At 41.4% G+C, this 17,898-nt stretch overlaps 3 protein-coding genes across 4 annotated transcripts; all 3 read left to right on the top strand.

Annotated features, from left to right (window-relative positions):
• The first annotated feature begins 2,493 nt into the window (after nt 1–2,493).
• hoxc8a (homeobox C8a) lies at nt 2,494–5,131 on the top strand. Its single transcript, XM_061985711.2, has 2 exons — nt 2,494–3,240; nt 3,619–5,131. Exons 1-2 carry the CDS (start codon nt 2,805–2,807, stop codon nt 3,927–3,929), a joined length of 747 nt encoding a protein of 248 aa, XP_061841695.1. The 5' UTR covers nt 2,494–2,804; the 3' UTR covers nt 3,930–5,131.
• A 6,381-nt stretch (nt 5,132–11,512) lies between these two features.
• hoxc6a (homeobox C6a) lies at nt 11,513–13,232 on the top strand. 2 transcript variants are annotated; one of them, XM_061985715.2, is made up of 2 exons: nt 11,513–12,021; nt 12,284–13,232. In XM_061985715.2, the coding sequence occupies exons 1-2, from the start codon at nt 11,625–11,627 to the stop codon at nt 12,613–12,615; spliced, it is 729 nt and encodes a 242-aa protein (XP_061841699.1). In that variant the 5' UTR covers nt 11,513–11,624; the 3' UTR covers nt 12,616–13,232. The 2 variants fall into 2 exon arrangements, with proteins under 2 accessions (XP_061841699.1, XP_061841698.1); XM_061985714.2 differs by having other exon boundaries at nt 12,281–13,232.
• A 738-nt stretch (nt 13,233–13,970) lies between these two features.
• On the top strand, nt 13,971–17,444 carry hoxc5a (homeobox C5a). The gene is made up of 2 exons (XM_061985716.2): nt 13,971–14,546; nt 16,841–17,444. Exons 1-2 carry the CDS (start codon nt 14,114–14,116, stop codon nt 17,047–17,049), a joined length of 642 nt encoding a protein of 213 aa, XP_061841700.1. The 5' UTR covers nt 13,971–14,113; the 3' UTR covers nt 17,050–17,444.
• Nucleotides 17,445–17,898: the final 454 nt, after the last annotated feature.

The raw sequence follows: 17,898 nt of genomic DNA, 5'->3' as shown, positions 1-17,898 counted from the left end.
GGAGAGATTTATCCTCGGCGGCTTTTACAGGGTCATTGAGTGGCACCTACTATTCATAGGTCGTGTTTATATTTGCGTGTGTCGGTGTTTTGTGTTTTACAGCGCCGGGTGCAAGTGTAGTATACGTGTATGTGTGTGTGTGCGTGTATGTATGAGTGTGTGTGTGTGTTTGGGAGGGTGCTGCCCTGACCCCTTTACTCGATTACACCAAGGTGTGCATGTACTGCATGTCTTCTTGGTACTGATTATAGTTGTTGTGCTCTTTGTAGCACCGCACTTACTGTTATTGTGTTGCTGCTGCAGCTTCTACAGCATCATCTATTGCTGATTATTGTTGTTTGTGTTCTTATAGCGTCATTAATTGGTGATTATGTTGCGTTATTGGCACTATAACATCTGTCCTGTGGGTATTTATGTTGCAGTCTTAAACCTTGCTGGCTTGTTTGTCTTATAACAGCAACATTACTGGTGCTTATGTTGTTGTTTGTGTCTTCTTGAATCATTTATTTTTTTTAGTGTTGCTTTTGTTTCTGTATTTTGGTTTTGAGTGTGTGGTGGGCGGGGGGCTGTACTGTGTCTGGGGCTTCTGTTGATTTTGTATTATCACAGCAACGTTCCCTGCATTGAGCATTGATTTGATTTTTGTTTTTTTTATCTTATCATGATTGTTATCTAAATATAACGCATCAATGGCGTTTTTTTGTAAATATAAACCATCCATCCATCCATCCATCAATTTTCTACCGCTTGTCCCTATAGGGGTTTCGGGGGGTACTGGAGCCTATCTCAGCTGCTGTTAAATGTAAACATGCAGTCGATGAGCTGATCACATGTATGTTTTGTTGTTACTGCTTATAGTCCTAGTTTTTGTGCACATGCATGGCACCACTCACTTGTTCTCTTTTTGTGTTGCTGCTTTGTAATCTCATAGCATCATCAATTGGTGATGTGTTACTGGTAATGTGGTATCTGTCCTGCAGTTTTTTTTGTGTTGCATACAACAGCATTACTGGTGCTTAATCGTTGTGTCTAGATTCTATGTCATTTAGTGGCTCTTTGTTGTTGTATTTGGGTTTTGTGTGCATGTGTGTGTGTGTGTGTGCAAATTGGTGATTTCATGTTATTGCAGCAGCATTCTGTGCATGGTGCATATCTTTGTGATAATAATAATAATTTTGTTGTTATTAGGAGTATTCTCCAAGTATAACGCATCGATGACGTTTATTTTTCGCTGTTAAATGTAAACATGTACAATGTTTAGCTTATCCCGTGCACGTTGTGTTGTTACTGGCTATTGTTCTAGTTGTTGTGCACTGGTGGTCTTATTGTTTTGTTGCTGCTTCTATGGCATCATTGTGTTGTTGATGTTATTACAGCATCATTAATTGGTCGTTGTGCTGTGTTATTAGTACTGTGATAGCATCTGTCCTGCAATTTAAAGGCTTATTTGTGTTAGAACACCATTACTGGTGCTTGTATTGTTATCTGTGTATATCATTGTCTTATTTAGTGGTTACTTTGTTGCCGCATTTAGGTTGCGAGTGTGTGTGTGTGTATTTATATTGTGTTTTCTCTTTTGTTGAATTTGTCAAATTGCAGTAGCGTTCCCTGCATGGTGCCTATTTGTATTATTATTATCGTTATTATTATGATCATTCTCTTGTAAAGCAAAGCATAGCTTTTATATGTCAACATGCACTGATCATATATCATGAGTGCATGTATGTTTTACTGCCACTGCTTAATAGTTTTTGGTGTTCAGGGTGGCATCGACATGTGCCCTTATTGTGTGGTTGCTGCTTCTAAAGCATTATATCGTGATTATTGTTGTTTGTGTTCTTATAGCACCTCTTTTTTTGTCCTTGGATTTTGTGTGGGTAGAGTGGTTATATTGTGTTGTTTCGTGGGGCTACTGTTGATTTTGTGTTATTACAGCAGCACTTGGTGCTTATCTGTATATTATTATTATTATTATTATCACTATTAATATATAATGTTGATTACAAGTGTAATCTTCTCTGGTGCAGACATGCATTAGAAAACAGAATAATAGAAATAAGAAGGGAATAACAGGTGCATTGTTCAGACCTTGTGCCAAAAAGTAATATGGCAGTGTGGCTTATTGCACATTCCGTTCACATATTATCATTATTTTTATGATCATTCTTACCCTGGATGCCAAGTATACCCGCAGCAATGTCGTTTATTTGTGAAAGCGGTTAAATGTAAACATGCACAATGATGAGCTGATCACATACATGATGAGTGCAGGTGTGCGTGTATCCCTATAGGGCCTGGTGTCTGACCGCTGTGCAAGAGATGAAGGGGTTGGGGAGGGTGGGTGAGGAGGGGGGAGGGGGTGACTGCGATGGGGGTGGGAAGCTTAAAAAAAAAAAAAGGAAAAAAAGAGCACGCAGCGTCTGTGACTGTGCCGGTGGAGCATGCACGCCAAGCTTTAAGTTTAGATAAGACACATGCACACATGAGCCGGACTTGAGCCTGCAGGGGGAAAAAAACACGCAGCAGCAGCAGCTCGGACGAGAGGAAGTGCTCGGAGAGAGTGAGCTGCCGTGGATCGTCCAAAGGGGCAGCGTTTCTTCCAGTTCCGGTTTTGTCTGTCTGCGTGTGTGTGTGTGCGCGCCGTGTGCGATTTGGGACCCCCAAACAAAAGGCTGCCATCACCCCCAACGGAAAGATCTTCCACCGCCGCCGCGCGTGTGTGTGTGTGTGTGTGCGTGCGTGCGTGCGTGCGAGCGAGGAAAAAGAGCCGAGCGTCAGACGCTCCGCTGGATGCAAAACCAAACATGAGCTCCTATTTTGTCAACCCTCTGTTCTCCAAGTACAAAGGCGGCGAGTCTCTGGAGCCAACTTACTACGACTGCCGGTTCCCACAGAGCGTCGCCCGCAGCCACACGCTTGTCTACGGACCCGGGGCGGCCGCGCCGGGCTTCCAGCACCCGTCTCACCATGTGCAGGACTTTTTCCACCACGGCACCGGCGGCATCTCCAACCCGGGATACCAGCAGAACCCGTGCGCCCTGGCGTGCCACGGCGACGCGGGCAAATTTTACGGATACGAAGCCCTGCCGAGGCAAACGCTTTACGGGAGCCAGCAAGAGGCGAGCCTGGCGCAGTATCCGGACTGTAAATCGTCGGGAGGCTCGAACCCTGGAGAAGGACAAGGCCACTTAAATCAAAACTCCTCTCCCAGCCTTATGTTCCCGTGGATGAGACCCCACGGTCAGAATCTGCTTTATTATTATTATTATTATTATTTTTATTATTAATATCACCTTATACGTGTTTGTGTGTGTTCATATGTCATAGAGGCATGTGTGTGTGTTACTGCAGTGCAGCACACGTCATATTTGCTGCCAATTATCATGAATTTCATAACCTTGAAGAGATCTAAATGTATAGGAATGCGTAATGCATTATGCGTAATACACTAGTGCATTACGCATAAACTACAGTGACTATAGTGCACGTGTATTATACAGTAGATGTATGCATGTACCTCCACTATACGGGGCCTATATATGGTAAATAAAACCGTGCGTAATGTTGCATACATATCAACCATATCATCTTTAATCATTCATGTTTTTCCAATCCAAGCGCCAGGACGACGCAATGGAAGGCAAACCTACAGCCGTTACCAGACCCTGGAACTGGAGAAGGAGTTCCTCTTCAACCCTTACCTGACCCGCAAGAGGAGGATCGAGGTGTCGCACGCCCTGAGCCTCACCGAGCGCCAGGTGAAGATCTGGTTCCAGAACCGCAGGATGAAGTGGAAAAAGGAAAACAACAAGGACAAGTTTCCGGGTCAGAGGGGAGAGGCCGAGGCCGAGGAGGAGGGCAACGAGGACGGTGAAGGGGAAGAGGTGGAAGAGAAGGAAGCGGAAGAGAAGGAAGAGAGCAAGGAGTGATTTTATGGTCCTTTTTATGGTTATATGGTCTGAAAAAGAGAAGGGGAGAAGAAGAAGAAGAAAAAAGGTCTCATAAACCGAGCAGGAGTCACAAGAGCGTCATTTTTATGGCCACCCTTTCGTTTTGTCAAGTGGGAACAGGAATCCCCAACAATATTCCTGTCATCTATATGCACATTTCTCCCGTTATGACACATTTGATTTTATATATTAGAGCTGCTGCCTTGGCAAAAAAAAAACTAAACAAAAAGGGAAACAAAACGCATGTTAGATTGAGGGGGGTGGGAAAAAAATAGCCTAGCTATATTTGTTTTTGTTTGGACACGTTTCTTTTAAATTGAACCCGCAGCTGTAAATATACAAAATAATAATAATAATAATAACACGTCTGTAAAATCAATGGGAGATTTGAGGATAGTTTGTACAACCACCCACTTCTGTTATTATACTATGATTATTATTGTCATTGTTACAGTTTTACTGTTTTTTTTTAAGCAGCCTCACACATTTTATTTTGGAGGACGACCAGGTAATTACAATCGTTTGAAATTCTTTGATGCTACCTAAACCTAGGGATAATTGCAATAGAGATTTCTGAATATAGGGATTTCGTACGGTTTTTATTTCAAAGTGTTACACCTATTCCCACACACACACACACACATGCGTACACACACACACCTACACTCACACAAGTATACGCACGCAAAAACGTGTAACTATTAAGTTATGTATGTAGCATTTACCCAACCATGTACACTTGTTGACGACAATTTTTTTTTGCGTTTTGGGAAGACAATTAGCTCCAAGCCAAGCAATTAAGAGATTGTTACCATGAGGCACTACCTAAACTTCCGAGCCTTGCCTTTGCAGAAATCCACGCAGGCACACCATAGTGGGCTCTGAATGAACGACATTTCCCCAACAACTAAAACTGCCTAATAACGCACATTGACTGCGTGAACCTGCAACAATTACAGCGAGTTTCCTTTTTTATTTGAACGTGCTGGTGATATAGAGTAGATGTTTTTATTGGGTTTTTTTTTGTTTGTTTTTTTTGCACTGAATATAACCTTTATGTACGTATTGTTATATATTGATGTTAACAGTTATGCTCGTTTCCTGGTGTTTCTCCTGTGAAAGACGACGTTGTGTCCCGCCATTGTTGATGTAAAGTCACAAATAAAGAAGATGGCTCACTATCATGTCTCCTTCTTTTTTTTTTTATTATTATTTTTATTGCAGCCTCCAATTGATTGCCTCTTGGCTTGGCGCACGCACTAAAATGCATGCATGAATAACGCCTTTGGCTCGGAGGTTTTCCTCAAAAAATAAGAAAAAAAGAAAAGAAAAACCCTGCTTTTTATCAGATTACCTCCACATATATGAGGCAAACATACGCACAAAAAATAAAAATAAAAATAAACACAAGGTATTAATTTATACCCAATTCACAGCATGCAAAATCTCCAAAGCCAACCCTGCGGCGCAATGTGATGTATCCCTTTAATAACAATAATAACAACAATAAAACCCTCTTCAGGGAGGACATGAAACATTTTTTAATGAATCTTAGCATGAGTTATGGTACTATTTGAGATCAACTCACATCCGCTGCATTATTAAAAGTGTTTTTGGAGTCACTATAAAAAAAAAAAAATTAAAAAAAACTTAAGCAAGGTGTGGCGTGGAGCAGTACGAGTTCTGGAAGAATGTTCACACACTTCAAGCCAAACATACTGTAAGTGTTGTGTAAATATTTGCAGCTGCATTGAAAGTCTGCTCTTATCAAATAGCAATTTCATTATTTACTATATATATTTTTTCTAGACCTTCTTTCGTTTAACCTACTTTTATCTTATTTTGATATTAAAACGTATATGTGATGTTTAGGCCTATATTTTGAAAGAAACATTTGGCAATAACTCACTTGCACTTTCCAGCAGTGCATTTTTATTGATTTTGACTCACTTAAATTATTTACATGTATTTTAACGGATGGATTTCGTTGAAATTTAAATATTTTGATAATTAAAAAACTTGTAATAAAGCCTCAAGTAACATTAATGTTTGTTTAGTTTATTTTCTTGTTCTTTACGTAATAATTCAGTCACCTGCGTGTTTACAGAACGAACTGCATGGACTTTGAAAATAGTATTAAAGTAAAAAAAATCTTTCAGATACTTGCAGTATTTCTCATTTGCGTGTTCAGAACAACACATGTTGGCTTACATAAGATACACATGTATTATTATTATTATAATTATTATTTTTCCCCAAATTGCTTGAACATTCCGGATGTGTCCTTTGGTGACAAGATTTGCTCATTAGGCTATTGTGTGTTTTTTACCAGAGGGCTGACATCAGCACTAAAGTTTAGTGTACCTGTTGTAAACTTTATTGGCGGTGTAAAGACGAGGCTCGGAAGCTTTTTGTGTGTTGTTGCGTCTTTTGTGTCTATGTGTGTGCTGGCTGGCTGGCCTCAGTGTGCACAAGACGGCCTGCAGGGATCTAACACACCAACGCTCCTCCAAGTGGGTAAAAATCTCATTCATTTTATCGTCAAATGAGAGAGGCTCATTTGTTGTTGTTGTTGTTGTTGTTGTTTTAAATATATTGTGTTATTTGTATGCTTGGAGGAATAATATTTGCTACTGGGTGAATTTTAATGCGTGGAGTTGCCGTCTTTGTTCTCTTGTGGTGACGCAATGAATTTCGTTTTTTCCCCCAGTTTTTCATTTTTTTCCTGCATTAGTATTGATGGTGTCAGATTAACTCTTTGCTTGCTGGTGCGTCATCTCTGGAACACGTTGTTTTAAATGGTGAAGTGTATTACTAGATACATGGCTGAAGTAATTCATGCACCTGATTAGGTTGTCTAGAGTCACGTGATCAAGCATCAGCATCAATCTCTGTTTTTTTTCCTTAATGTTTATTTCTCTGCACTTTTTCCACGCTCCAGCTTTCTTACACGAGCGTGCAGCGTGTCCACCAGGGGACCTGTCATAGTCCCTTCATATGTTTGACAGACAAATATCAGCATATATTTTCCTTTTTTATTATTATTTTTTTCCCACACCTTCCATTTTCTATATTTGCTGCATTTGAAAAAAAAAGAGGAGGATGGAAAAGATGGGTGCAAACATTCCTGGCTGTTAAAGAAAGAAATTTACAGCTGAGTAATAAAAGTTTACGACTCAAGGCTCGCTGTGATTGGCTGCGGCGAGCCACGTGGCTCACGCTCTATGAACATGAACTTTATGCTGTTGTCTATTCCCTGCTCCTTCCTTTGAAACGGCAGCAGAGCTGGCTGCAGCCCTGCAAACCCTTGCTTTTTCACCTCGAAAAAGATGAACCGCAAAAAAAAGAAAAAAAGAAAATGTGCAGCCATTTTGCCGCTGATTCCTGTTCTCTCCACGGACTTCCTGCCAGTGGGATCTTCCTCATGGCTGCCTCTGCGGTTATCCCCTCGGAAGGTGGTGGTGGGGAGGTGCGGTGGGGGGCGGGGGGGCAGGGGGGATAAAGACCCTCACAGCAGGCTGGATGCAGAGATGAAGAGATGTGCACCATTGTTGATGGCAACCGGAGAGACGCACCGCTCAGGTAGGACCGCTTATTCCTCTCCTTTCTATATGCTGCTGCGCATGGCCACATAGGCGGCCTCCCTGGGGGTGTTACTGTATACCACCATGCAGATGCGTGTGCGTGGGAGATGATGTTCAAGCTGCGTGTGCACTGGCTAGTGACTGAATGCAACCTATTGTGTTGTTATTGACGACCCAGTGTGATATATAACATATATAATATAATCATATACATGAGTCCTGCTTTGCAGTTATATCTCCTGCAAACTTGTTAGTCACTTTTAAAAAAAAATTTTTTTTTACAAGCATCTGCCAACAGGCTGCCACACACACACACACACACACACACACACACACACACACACACACACACACACACACACACACACACACACACACACACACACACACACACACGTGCGCGCACACGCACGCGCACACGCACGCGCAGTCTTTCTCACTCACACTGACACTGTGTGGCACTTCCCCACAGTGCCCCCTAGCGACCTGCCGGGTTTTGCAATGTGGAAGTGGGCGGTGCTGCTGTTGTGGCGTAGTTGTTTATAGCCGCTTCACTGCGGACGTCAGCTGACCCACTTGTGTGTGTGTGCGTGTGTCTGCGACGCTGTCTGTTTTTCTCATGCCGATCCTCTCACATGGGCGTTATTTTTGCAGTGTGCTATATAGGCGATTCAAGTACATTGTGTTGTTGTTTTTGTTTCTGTGCGTGACAAACTCACTTCACACCTTGATGTTTGCAATATGTTGTATTTATTGTTCTTCGTGCAAGGTTGCATTATGGAATATTGTATTCATGGCGGCCAATGAGGGGTATATAGATAGCGTGTCAAGGAGCAAATACATCAAAAATGTCATCAAACACATTCCAGGTTTTTTTTTTTTTTTTTTTTTTCTCCTCTGAAGGAAGTAGACAAAAATCCCAGGTTGCATGTGCAGAAAGCAGCTGCAGTGTGTGTGCTTGTGTGTATGTGTGCTTGTGTGTTTGTGTTTGTGTGTGTGTGTGTGTGTGTGTGTGTGTGACTTGTCTTTTAATTGTAAATTAAGGCCCTGAACACTTAAACACATTTTCTTTCAAATGAAAACACAACTGTATTTTTGGAGTGTGTAAGTGCAATGTGTGTGTTGTTTATTTAAACAGAGTAAATTCGCTAGTTTTAGTTCAAAAGTTATTGTTCAACTGTAATCCCTTGCATATTTTTTTTTTTTTTTTTTTTTTTAAATAATATGCAATATGTTATAATTTAAAAGTGTGTGTGCGTGTGTGTGTGTGTGTGTGTGTGCGTGTGTGTGTGCGTGTGTGTGTGTGTGTGTGTGTGTGTGGGGGGGGGGGGTCCCATGCAACAATCAACACGTTTTGTAATGGTGGAATCCTTGCATATTTTAATCCTGAGCTGTTTTGTGTAGTTTGTTGTCCCCTCGGCTGTTCTTGCTGCAACAGTCCACTCCTGTGCCTGCAGAGATAAGCAAATGCAGTCCATTTTAAATTTTATACACAATAATTCCAGTGTGTTTGGACTTAAAAGGAGAAAAGTCAAATGTTTTTTTTTTGTGTAGTGTTGCATAAAGCTCCATTGAAGTCGTGCATCTGTCCCCATCACCACATTAGGAAATCCCAACAGGGCAAAAAAACTTTTGCCCTCTAATGGTCATAATTTATGATGTGTGGATCAACATGCCGCTCGTTGGGCACCGGCTTCCTGAGTGCTTAACGAGCATAAAGTCGAACACTTCCGGACGTAATTGGGCCAGCCTGCGACGGTAAAGTGCCTATAGATGGCTTTACATTGTTAGAACGGGAATTAGTCCTTATTAGTAAGGGAGACAAAAAGGCAGGAAAATGCCTGTGCTTGCCAGGTTTTAGCTCCCTGGCTGTGTTTTAATCATGACAGATCATGTCGAAATTGTACAATTGCCATCTAACTAACAGCGTGTGAGTTTAAGTAATAGCTCGCTTGCATGCATGCACCAAACACTGTAAATGGGCCTATATAGCAGACGCTTCGTTCAATGCTAACAACCCTTAAAAAGTAATGAGATTATAATGTCACATGATGTTAATATTACCTGATTATTATTCTTTTCGTGCGGAGGAAAAAAAAATGTGCGCAAAAGTGAACCAAAAGGTGCCTTTCGGTGCCGCTCCTCCGTGTGATGCGCCTCATGGGCCGCAATAAAACACTAAAACGCGGGGGAAAGAATGACCTTTCTAAATGTGCACAGTGACACAACCTCTGCTGCATTCCAGCCTCAGTCCACACATTGACTTTACACTGCAGCTTTTATTTACAACCCACTTTACGGCCTTTTTGAGCGAGCGCCTTCCACGTGAATATTGAAACTCCCCCCCCCCAAAAAAAATATTGTACAGTAAAAAAATAAAAAAATAATAACAGTTTATATTTACTCACCTCTAAAATTAATACGATTCATGCTGTTCGTGTTTTATCGTTGGAATTTGCACAGGCTGGATAATTACAAACTCCTTTATCAGCCTTTTGCTGCAAATTTGCGCATGTCACATATGGCCCACGAATAGGGCGAATAGGACGTTTTATGGCAACAGACACTTCCTCCTCGCCTTTGTTGTCTCTTTTATGGGCTATCCAGGCTTCCAAACAACACAGCAAACATGTACGTCCAGGCTTCCAGTCATCAGCCTACTCAACAAATCAATGGCTTGCTTGCATTAACTCCACATTGTTTTAATGCCAACGATGTTCTAATATTTACCTGTCAAAAACATTGCATTTAATTGTGTTTGTTTTAAGGCATTAATAAAGTCAAATTCCACTTCCCTTCTATAGTATATTCACCCTGACAAAGCACAAAAGTGGGTAAAAATTACAATATCCGTTTTTTTGACTTGTCCAAATCACTGTGCGCGCAAATTTCACATCTTTGCGGTGCACTTCAAAAAGCAATTTCCAAACCCATTATTTGCTGCTCAGATAATCATCAGTTTGTCTCCTCTACCCCCCCACTCCCACCTCTTTGGTGCGTGTCACAAGAATGTACAAGTATGACGACTCTGTGTACTTTAATTGCTGCACTTGTATTGTATTTCAACTCCAAAGTCTGTGCGTAAAACGGCCGATTAAACATGCGTTGGTCATTTCTTCCCCTTTTTTCCTATACCCGCACTGTTAATGTTCATAAAAGCAAATTATTACTATTTTTTTAATTTATTTAATTTTTTGCTTTTGCATGCAGTTGCTGCAGAGATAGTTGCTGGTGAGCTGGGAAACGTCACTTGTTTTATTGCCCTCACACAAGAGAGACCATAAACGCATTCTTACCACCTCCCCCTGCATGTTCACTGCAAAAGCGTTGGGAAATTGCTCACAACAATTCACATTAAGTGACCATTCTAATATGGGATGTGCTATATACTGCTTGGAGAAGACACACACACACACACACACACACACACACACACACACACACACACACACACACACACACACACACACACACACACACACACACACACACACACACATATATATATATATATATATATATATATATATATATATATATATATATATATATATATATGGAATATTTAGTCCACACACGAGGACTTATTAGTCAACACATTTGTGCATGATTTAAATGTAAATAGCTGCATCAGAAAGTGCCACTAGTAGCTTTATACTCAACTAAACTCAACTGTGTGTCACTTCCAGTGTTTATCGGCATTTTGCAGTAATGCTCCAGCTCTCGGCTAAAAGCTACAGTTTCTCCTCCACTCCTGCCTCCCCATTGGCGGAGCGGGGTCAGCTGACTTTGTCATATTGTCTCTGAGCAAGCCAAGCCTCGGCTATAACACTCGGCTTTGTGCGTCTTAACCGGAGATTGCAAATTAATAATATTGCATCCTCCAAGTGTATAGCGGAGAGGCAGAAAAAGTCGCGGTGGGTTATAGAGTGGGGGTTTATAGGAGCAAGGGAGGGGGGGAAAAAAAGACAGAAGAAGAGCTTTGCAGGAGAAAGGTGTGGTTGTCTGACACAAGCGGGAGGGAGATTTACTAGGAAGGGAGCGATAAAGAAGTGGGGAGAGTTGGAGAAGAAGGGTTACAAGGCAAGGTATGAATTCTTATTTCGCAAACCCGTCGCTCTCCTGCCATTTATCCGGTGGCCAAGAGGTTTTGCCCAACGTGCCCATCAACTCCAGCACCTATGACACAGTCAGACATTTCTCGTCCTACGGAGCCGCGGTGACCCACCAGAACCATCGGATATACGCGCCTTTCTACTCGCCTCAAGACAACGTGGTGTTCGGCTCGGGCCGGACTCAGTATGACTATGGATCAAACGTCTTCCTGCAGGACAAGGACGTGCTGCCCAGTTGCAGGCAAACAAACATGCACGGCGCGCAGAGCCACATCGGCCAAGACTACACGTTGGAGCAGAGCAGGGCGGCCCAGGAGCAGAAGAGCAACGTCCCGATCTACCCGTGGATGCAGCGCATGAACTCACACAGCGGTGAGTTTTACTAGCAGCAAATAAATTAAGGAAATGGGCCCGTTTTACGATATGTCTCACCAAGAGAGTAAGCTACTTTTTATGGCCCCATAAAACATGACTGTATCTCCTTGACTTGGAGATGGGCCCTTTTGCATGTGCAAACAAACAGATTTTATTTATTAAAAAAAAAAAAGAAGCAAAGTTATTTTTGATACAGCATATACTTAACTTTAAATAATTGGTGATTTTTTTTAATTTATTTTTTTGCGGACCTCAGCAGGAGTGGGCTACGGGACGGACCGACGCAGGGGACGTCAGATCTACTCCCGCTACCAAACACTAGAGCTGGAGAAGGAGTTCCACTTCAACCGCTACCTGACCAGGCGCAGACGCATCGAGATCGCCAACGCGCTTTGCCTGACCGAGCGCCAGATCAAGATCTGGTTCCAGAACCGGCGCATGAAGTGGAAGAAGGAGAGCAACCTGACCTCCACGGCGCAGGCCGGCGCGGGGGGCGAATCCACGGCGGTGTGCACGACGACGACGCAGGACGAGGACCGCGGTGGCGCAGTGGAAGAATGCAAAGAGGAGGATGATAAGAAGAAGGAATAGCTGCAGATTAAAAAAAATTTAAAGCAACCCCAACATTACTACCTAAAAAAATGGAGCTGAAAGGGACGACACTGCATGACTGCCCCCTCCTCTCTATGTCATGACAACAAAATCATTTCAGCCACATTATGAACCCTCTTATGGATCACTTTTGTTTTTTTGTTGTTTTTTTTACCTTGTAAGTGCCACACTTGTATTGTGCAAATAATAATAATAATAAAAAAACCTGAAGTATTAATTGCTGTATTTCCAATGCCAGTATTTATCCCACACGCATCAATGTGAAGAAGTCTCTGCTCACCAAATTCAGTGTTATGTTTATCCTCTACATTCCACGGAAGAAAGACAAGAAATGTCGTAGTGTAAAAAAACAAAACCTTGAATATGTGAACATATAAATTGCAGAATCTTGAGAATTGCACCACTACAGACAGTACATACTCATAAAATTATATATATATATATATACCTGTACATATAGGCCAATCAGACTAACATTATAATATGCAAAGCCTCTCTGAATTGATGTGCATTTATCTTTGCTAGACAAAGCATAAACACAAAATTGGCTTAAAGTCCCCTTTTATTTTGACCCAAATATTCATTGTGAAATAGATTTGTACACGTCTTCGATTTTTATTTGTTTTTATGTTTTGGAGAAGTTCCTGTTTTGTCATTGTTGTGTATCATGGAATAAAATATTTGTAAAACAGTCACTCGTGCATATGTGTGTTTATTTTCCAAGGTGGATGGTCCTAATGGGGACTTTATTGGGATGATGGGGGGTGGGGGGTAGAGGGGGGTGACAATGTCACCTTCGCAGGTATATTGCAGGTCAAAATCGGACAGGGAAATAATCAGAATGTGGTGTTTGTGCAACTAAAATACAAGCCCACTGTTTCATTTAGAATAGTATGATCTGATCTGGCTTGAAATTTGAGTTATTATTGTTATTAATGTTTTTAAAAGGATTACAGTGGGACTTTTATGAGCGTGTGTCCGGCCCGAACCGTCTTGCCCCATTCCAAACACCAGATGACGCTCTTGTCCTACTGTCTTGCCTGTTTTTTTTTCGTGGAAATACCCCACCCGCCCCCCAACACCCCCATCACCCAACACCCCCCACACCTTCCAATCCCCCCCCCCCTCCAACAAGCACCCGCAGCAGCAGCTCGAAGTTTACTGGACACGTTTTTGCTATTCATCAATATCTCCATTGAGCACCAACGCCAATTTATGACTGGCCAACATGATCACGTGATCCCATACGAATAGACCATATTTGGGCAGCGCGCATCGGATCAAGAATAAAAAAAAAAAGATAGCAAAGGCTTCTCCACCTATAAATCCTGGATTATTTTCTTTTTTTTTTAAAAGGAGAGGCTGATTTTTTTTTTTTTTTTCTCTTTCCAAAAGCGGCTACCAGAAATGATCAACACAAATAAGGGAATAAGAGCGACGTCTATCCACGCAGGCTGAAAGTGTAAATCTCTCCAAAATGAGCTCCTACGTTGACAGCTGCAGTGTGAGGCAAGCGGGCGAGACAAGTTCTGCCATGTTTGGCTACGGCGCGGCGGGGCGAGGACCCAGCCTGTGCCACGGAGGTGTCAGCGTGGGCGCCGTGTTTACGCGTCCCGTCCCCGCTGCCGGCTCGCTACGACGGGACGACATGCAGGCGAGCCTGAGAGGGAGCCCGATGGTGTCCGCGGGACCTCACATGAGCTCCGACCCGTGCGGCAGCACCGTGGGGCTGCTGGCGGACAGAGCCCCGGAGAGGGGCGTCAAATCCGGCGTCAGTCGGAGTCAGGAAGGCGGCAGAAGTGCGGAAAACGCGCAAATGGCCAACGGCGGCCAGCAGCAGCAACAACAGCAGCACAGCGAGCATGGACCACAGATTTACCCCTGGATGACCAAACTGCACATGAGCCACGGTAAAGTTAGTCTCTTTCAGGCTGCTCCACTTTCCCTCTCGAGTTTTATAGGCCAAACGCAGGAAATAATAAAAACTCGCGGTCATAAATTTTATGACAAAGGCATCCATTGCTCGTAAACCTGCTCTATTACGGCGAAGAGGTGATCTGAAGGCTGATTTATTGAGCAGTAATTGGATCAGAGGATCAAACTGTGACAAAATTATCAAATAATATTAGAAATTCTCCTCCAAGTATTATCATCTTTATTGCTTCTTTTTTTGTACGCCCCGTATAGTTTGCACGTTAATTCCAGTGTGTGTGTGTGTGTGTTTGTGTATAAGAGAGAGTGCAGCTTTAGCCTTAAATTGAACTTTGGGGAAACACCAATGACCTGACCCGAGCGTGAACTTTTCACCTCGAAAAAGATTTGAATAGGCGAGCAACCTTTTTTCCACGCACTGGAGCCACGAGTTGGCTGCAGGCTGCAGATGGACAGTGGGCCAATTTGACTGCAAAATGCTAACGTTTGTATGCAAACGTGCAGGCAGGGAGACGGCAGGAACTCTGTATTAAAATACAAGACAGCAGGCCTGTCTTTTTTTTTTTTTTGCAGCTCCTGCAAAAGCAAGGGTAAAAATGGAAAATATACAAGAGAATTTTTAATATTTGTCACGTTGCTATATATCATTATTTTAATTACTCCACTGTGCTGCACTGCTATAGGCCGAGGCCAGCGAGAAAGTAAGGCCAAGATAACTTTAATATTAACTCATGCAAATATTTATTTTTTATTAAAACCTATATTTACATGATTAGAAATTATTTCCACAGCAAAAATGTGCATTAGCACATAAGTCAAGTGACCCAGTATTTGACACACACACACAAACACACACACACACACACACACACACTCTCTAATGAGGTCCAAGTCGTACCAAGAAATTGACTATCACCAATAAGTTAGGACTTTATTTATATCTAGGGATTACATATGAAGCGTTCAATTAAGTCAACATTTTCAGACCAGTATATATTTAGTCTGAATGTGCTTTTTTTTAAAAGAAATGAAAATACTCATAATAAATGTTGTATTTATTTTAATGTATTTTTTCATCATCTTCCTGTCTTTCACACATGCAGGATGATAACTTAAACACACTGTAAAAAGAGGATTTCGCAACATTATTTCACAGTAAAATTATTCTCTCAAAATGTATTGCAACTTTAGAACAAGTACTGCAAACTCTACAGTAGGCTTATATTTTACAGCATTTAATTTCAGAGTAAATTTGTGAAAGTAATAGGAATACTGTGCGTTTTCAATGATAAATGACAGGTTATGCAAAACTTATTCTGGAACGAATTATCACTAAAAGACACGTTTAGGGTTAAATCAGCTTCGCTTCTTCTTACTCGTTTTCAGATATGTTAAATTGTGCAAATATAACCACGTGTTAGATGTTTTTCCAATGTAACCTGTCAAACATGTCTGAAACAAATAAATCAAAGCCCTATCTGCTCATGTTTTGAACGACACTGCAAGACAGGTGTGCATTTGGAGGATTTAAAAAACGTATATTAGTTTTTTTTTCCGTTACCTATAGCCGTGAGAATCCACATATAAGACACAAATCTCAATATGATGTAGTAAACCAATCAAAAACCTATTTGAAAACAATATCATGATTGAATATGAATCTGAACGTAATATATATATATATAAAAATATGTATATATGAGAGCGCCCCCCGCGACCCCAAAGGGAATAAGCGGCAGAAAATGGATGGATGGATGGATGTATATATATATATATATATATATATATATATATATATATATATATATATATATATATATATATATATATATATATATATATAACTAAACAGAGAAATAACTGGTTTTTATTCTTTATTTCTTAATATTTTGCCTGAAGCCATCCAAACAGAAATATATATATGTATACAGTATATATATATATATATATATATATATATATATATATATATATATATATATATATATATATATATATATATTACTGTTTGGATGGCTTTGGGCAAAATATTAAGAAATAGAGAATAAAAACCAGTTATTTCTCTGTTTAGTTTTTCAACGTCGCTTAAATTAATCCACTAAACTAAACTGTGGTGCGTCAAACGTAATAAACATATTTGGCCTCATATATGAAGGGGTTACATTGTGCAAGGGGTCCTAAATATATATATAGTGCTTCTATTTGACATGGATTCTTCGTCACATTTATTTCCCTTTACTGACTGCTAACTCTTCATTGTATAACACCCCAGAATCGGAGGGCAAGCGCTCTCGGACCAGTTACACCCGCTACCAGACTCTGGAGCTGGAGAAGGAGTTCCACTTCAACCGTTACCTGAGCCGCCGTAGGCGCATCGAGATCGCGCACACCTTGTGCCTGAACGAGAGGCAAATCAAAATCTGGTTCCAGAACCGAAGAATGAAGTGGAAGAAGGACAGTAAAATGAAAGTGAAGGAATAAAAAGTGCCCTGGGTGAGAAGCCAGCCTGACCTCCGGATGAACTGCGGGCAGCAGTGACATCATGACACCGCCCTGCGCAGCTCTTCATCACCAATTATGTGTCGCTCTTTGCAGTGCCGGGGACCTAATATATCGAATATCACTCACATTGATCAATTGGTTTACATTACTAAATTAATTAGGCCGATGCGACGATGAGCCCACTTTGGAGGACAAGGGGTTGAGGGTCCACAAAGGCAAAGCCACATAAAAAGTGTTGTATTTGAAAGTGTGGTGCGTTCAAGTGAACCCGTATATTTCGTGACTGACTGAAATATCTTTGTAGGCTAACTGTGTATATGTAACGTGTGATGATATTGTGACGCGCAAGGAAACTAGACGCATCAATGTTGACTATTAACCAATAAAATTTGATCATACATCCATGATGGCTTTTGTTGTTGTGTTGTAAAAATAGAATAATCAGGTTGCAATACTGTTCGGAAGCCACAGTCTTTTTTTCTTCTTTTTTTTTTACAGTGTGACAAACGTGCTATGAAGTTTAAGGCCCCTATAAAACTTTATTGCCCCCGTTTCCAGACAGACTGCGTTTCCTGTTTTGCCCGGAGAAGGAAGCGAGGTCCTCGCCTGTGATAATACACCCCCCACCCCTTCCCAAACAACAACCTGGGATGCCAAAGTCTGCTTTCCTGCATCATCACCGCAGCCCATATGGCCGCTTTATTTCATGCATATACAGGACAGCAATTAGTTCTTTTTTTTTAAAGGAATCAAAACATCCAATAAAAGTGCATGCACTCACCTTTTTATGACTCCTTTAAAACTCCCAAAGACACGCAGCGTCCATAC

The sequence above is a fragment of the Nerophis lumbriciformis genome, linkage group LG01, assembly GCF_033978685.3.
Source record: "Nerophis lumbriciformis linkage group LG01, RoL_Nlum_v2.1, whole genome shotgun sequence".
Lineage (NCBI taxonomy): Eukaryota > Metazoa > Chordata > Actinopteri > Syngnathiformes > Syngnathidae > Nerophis > Nerophis lumbriciformis.
This window is presented reverse-complemented; position numbering and strand designations above follow the sequence as displayed.

What these genes read in the sequence shown, in the direction of transcription:
- hoxc8a (XM_061985711.2), top strand. Translation starts at nt 2,805, where the DNA reads ATGAGCTCCTATTTTGTCAACCCTCTGTTCTCCAAGTACAAAGGCGGC. An exon ending in CCCGTGGATGAGACCCCACG is followed by an intron (nt 3,241 to 3,618) that starts GTCAGAATCTGC and finishes TTCCAATCCAAG; the next exon opens with CGCCAGGACGACGCAATGGA.
- hoxc6a (XM_061985714.2), top strand. Translation starts at nt 11,625, where the DNA reads ATGAATTCTTATTTCGCAAACCCGTCGCTCTCCTGCCATTTATCCGGT. An exon ending in GCGCATGAACTCACACAGCG is followed by an intron (nt 12,022 to 12,280) that starts GTGAGTTTTACT and finishes TGCGGACCTCAG; the next exon opens with CAGGAGTGGGCTACGGGACG.
- hoxc5a (XM_061985716.2), top strand. Translation starts at nt 14,114, where the DNA reads ATGAGCTCCTACGTTGACAGCTGCAGTGTGAGGCAAGCGGGCGAGACA. An exon ending in CAAACTGCACATGAGCCACG is followed by an intron (nt 14,547 to 16,840) that starts GTAAAGTTAGTC and finishes ATAACACCCCAG; the next exon opens with AATCGGAGGGCAAGCGCTCT.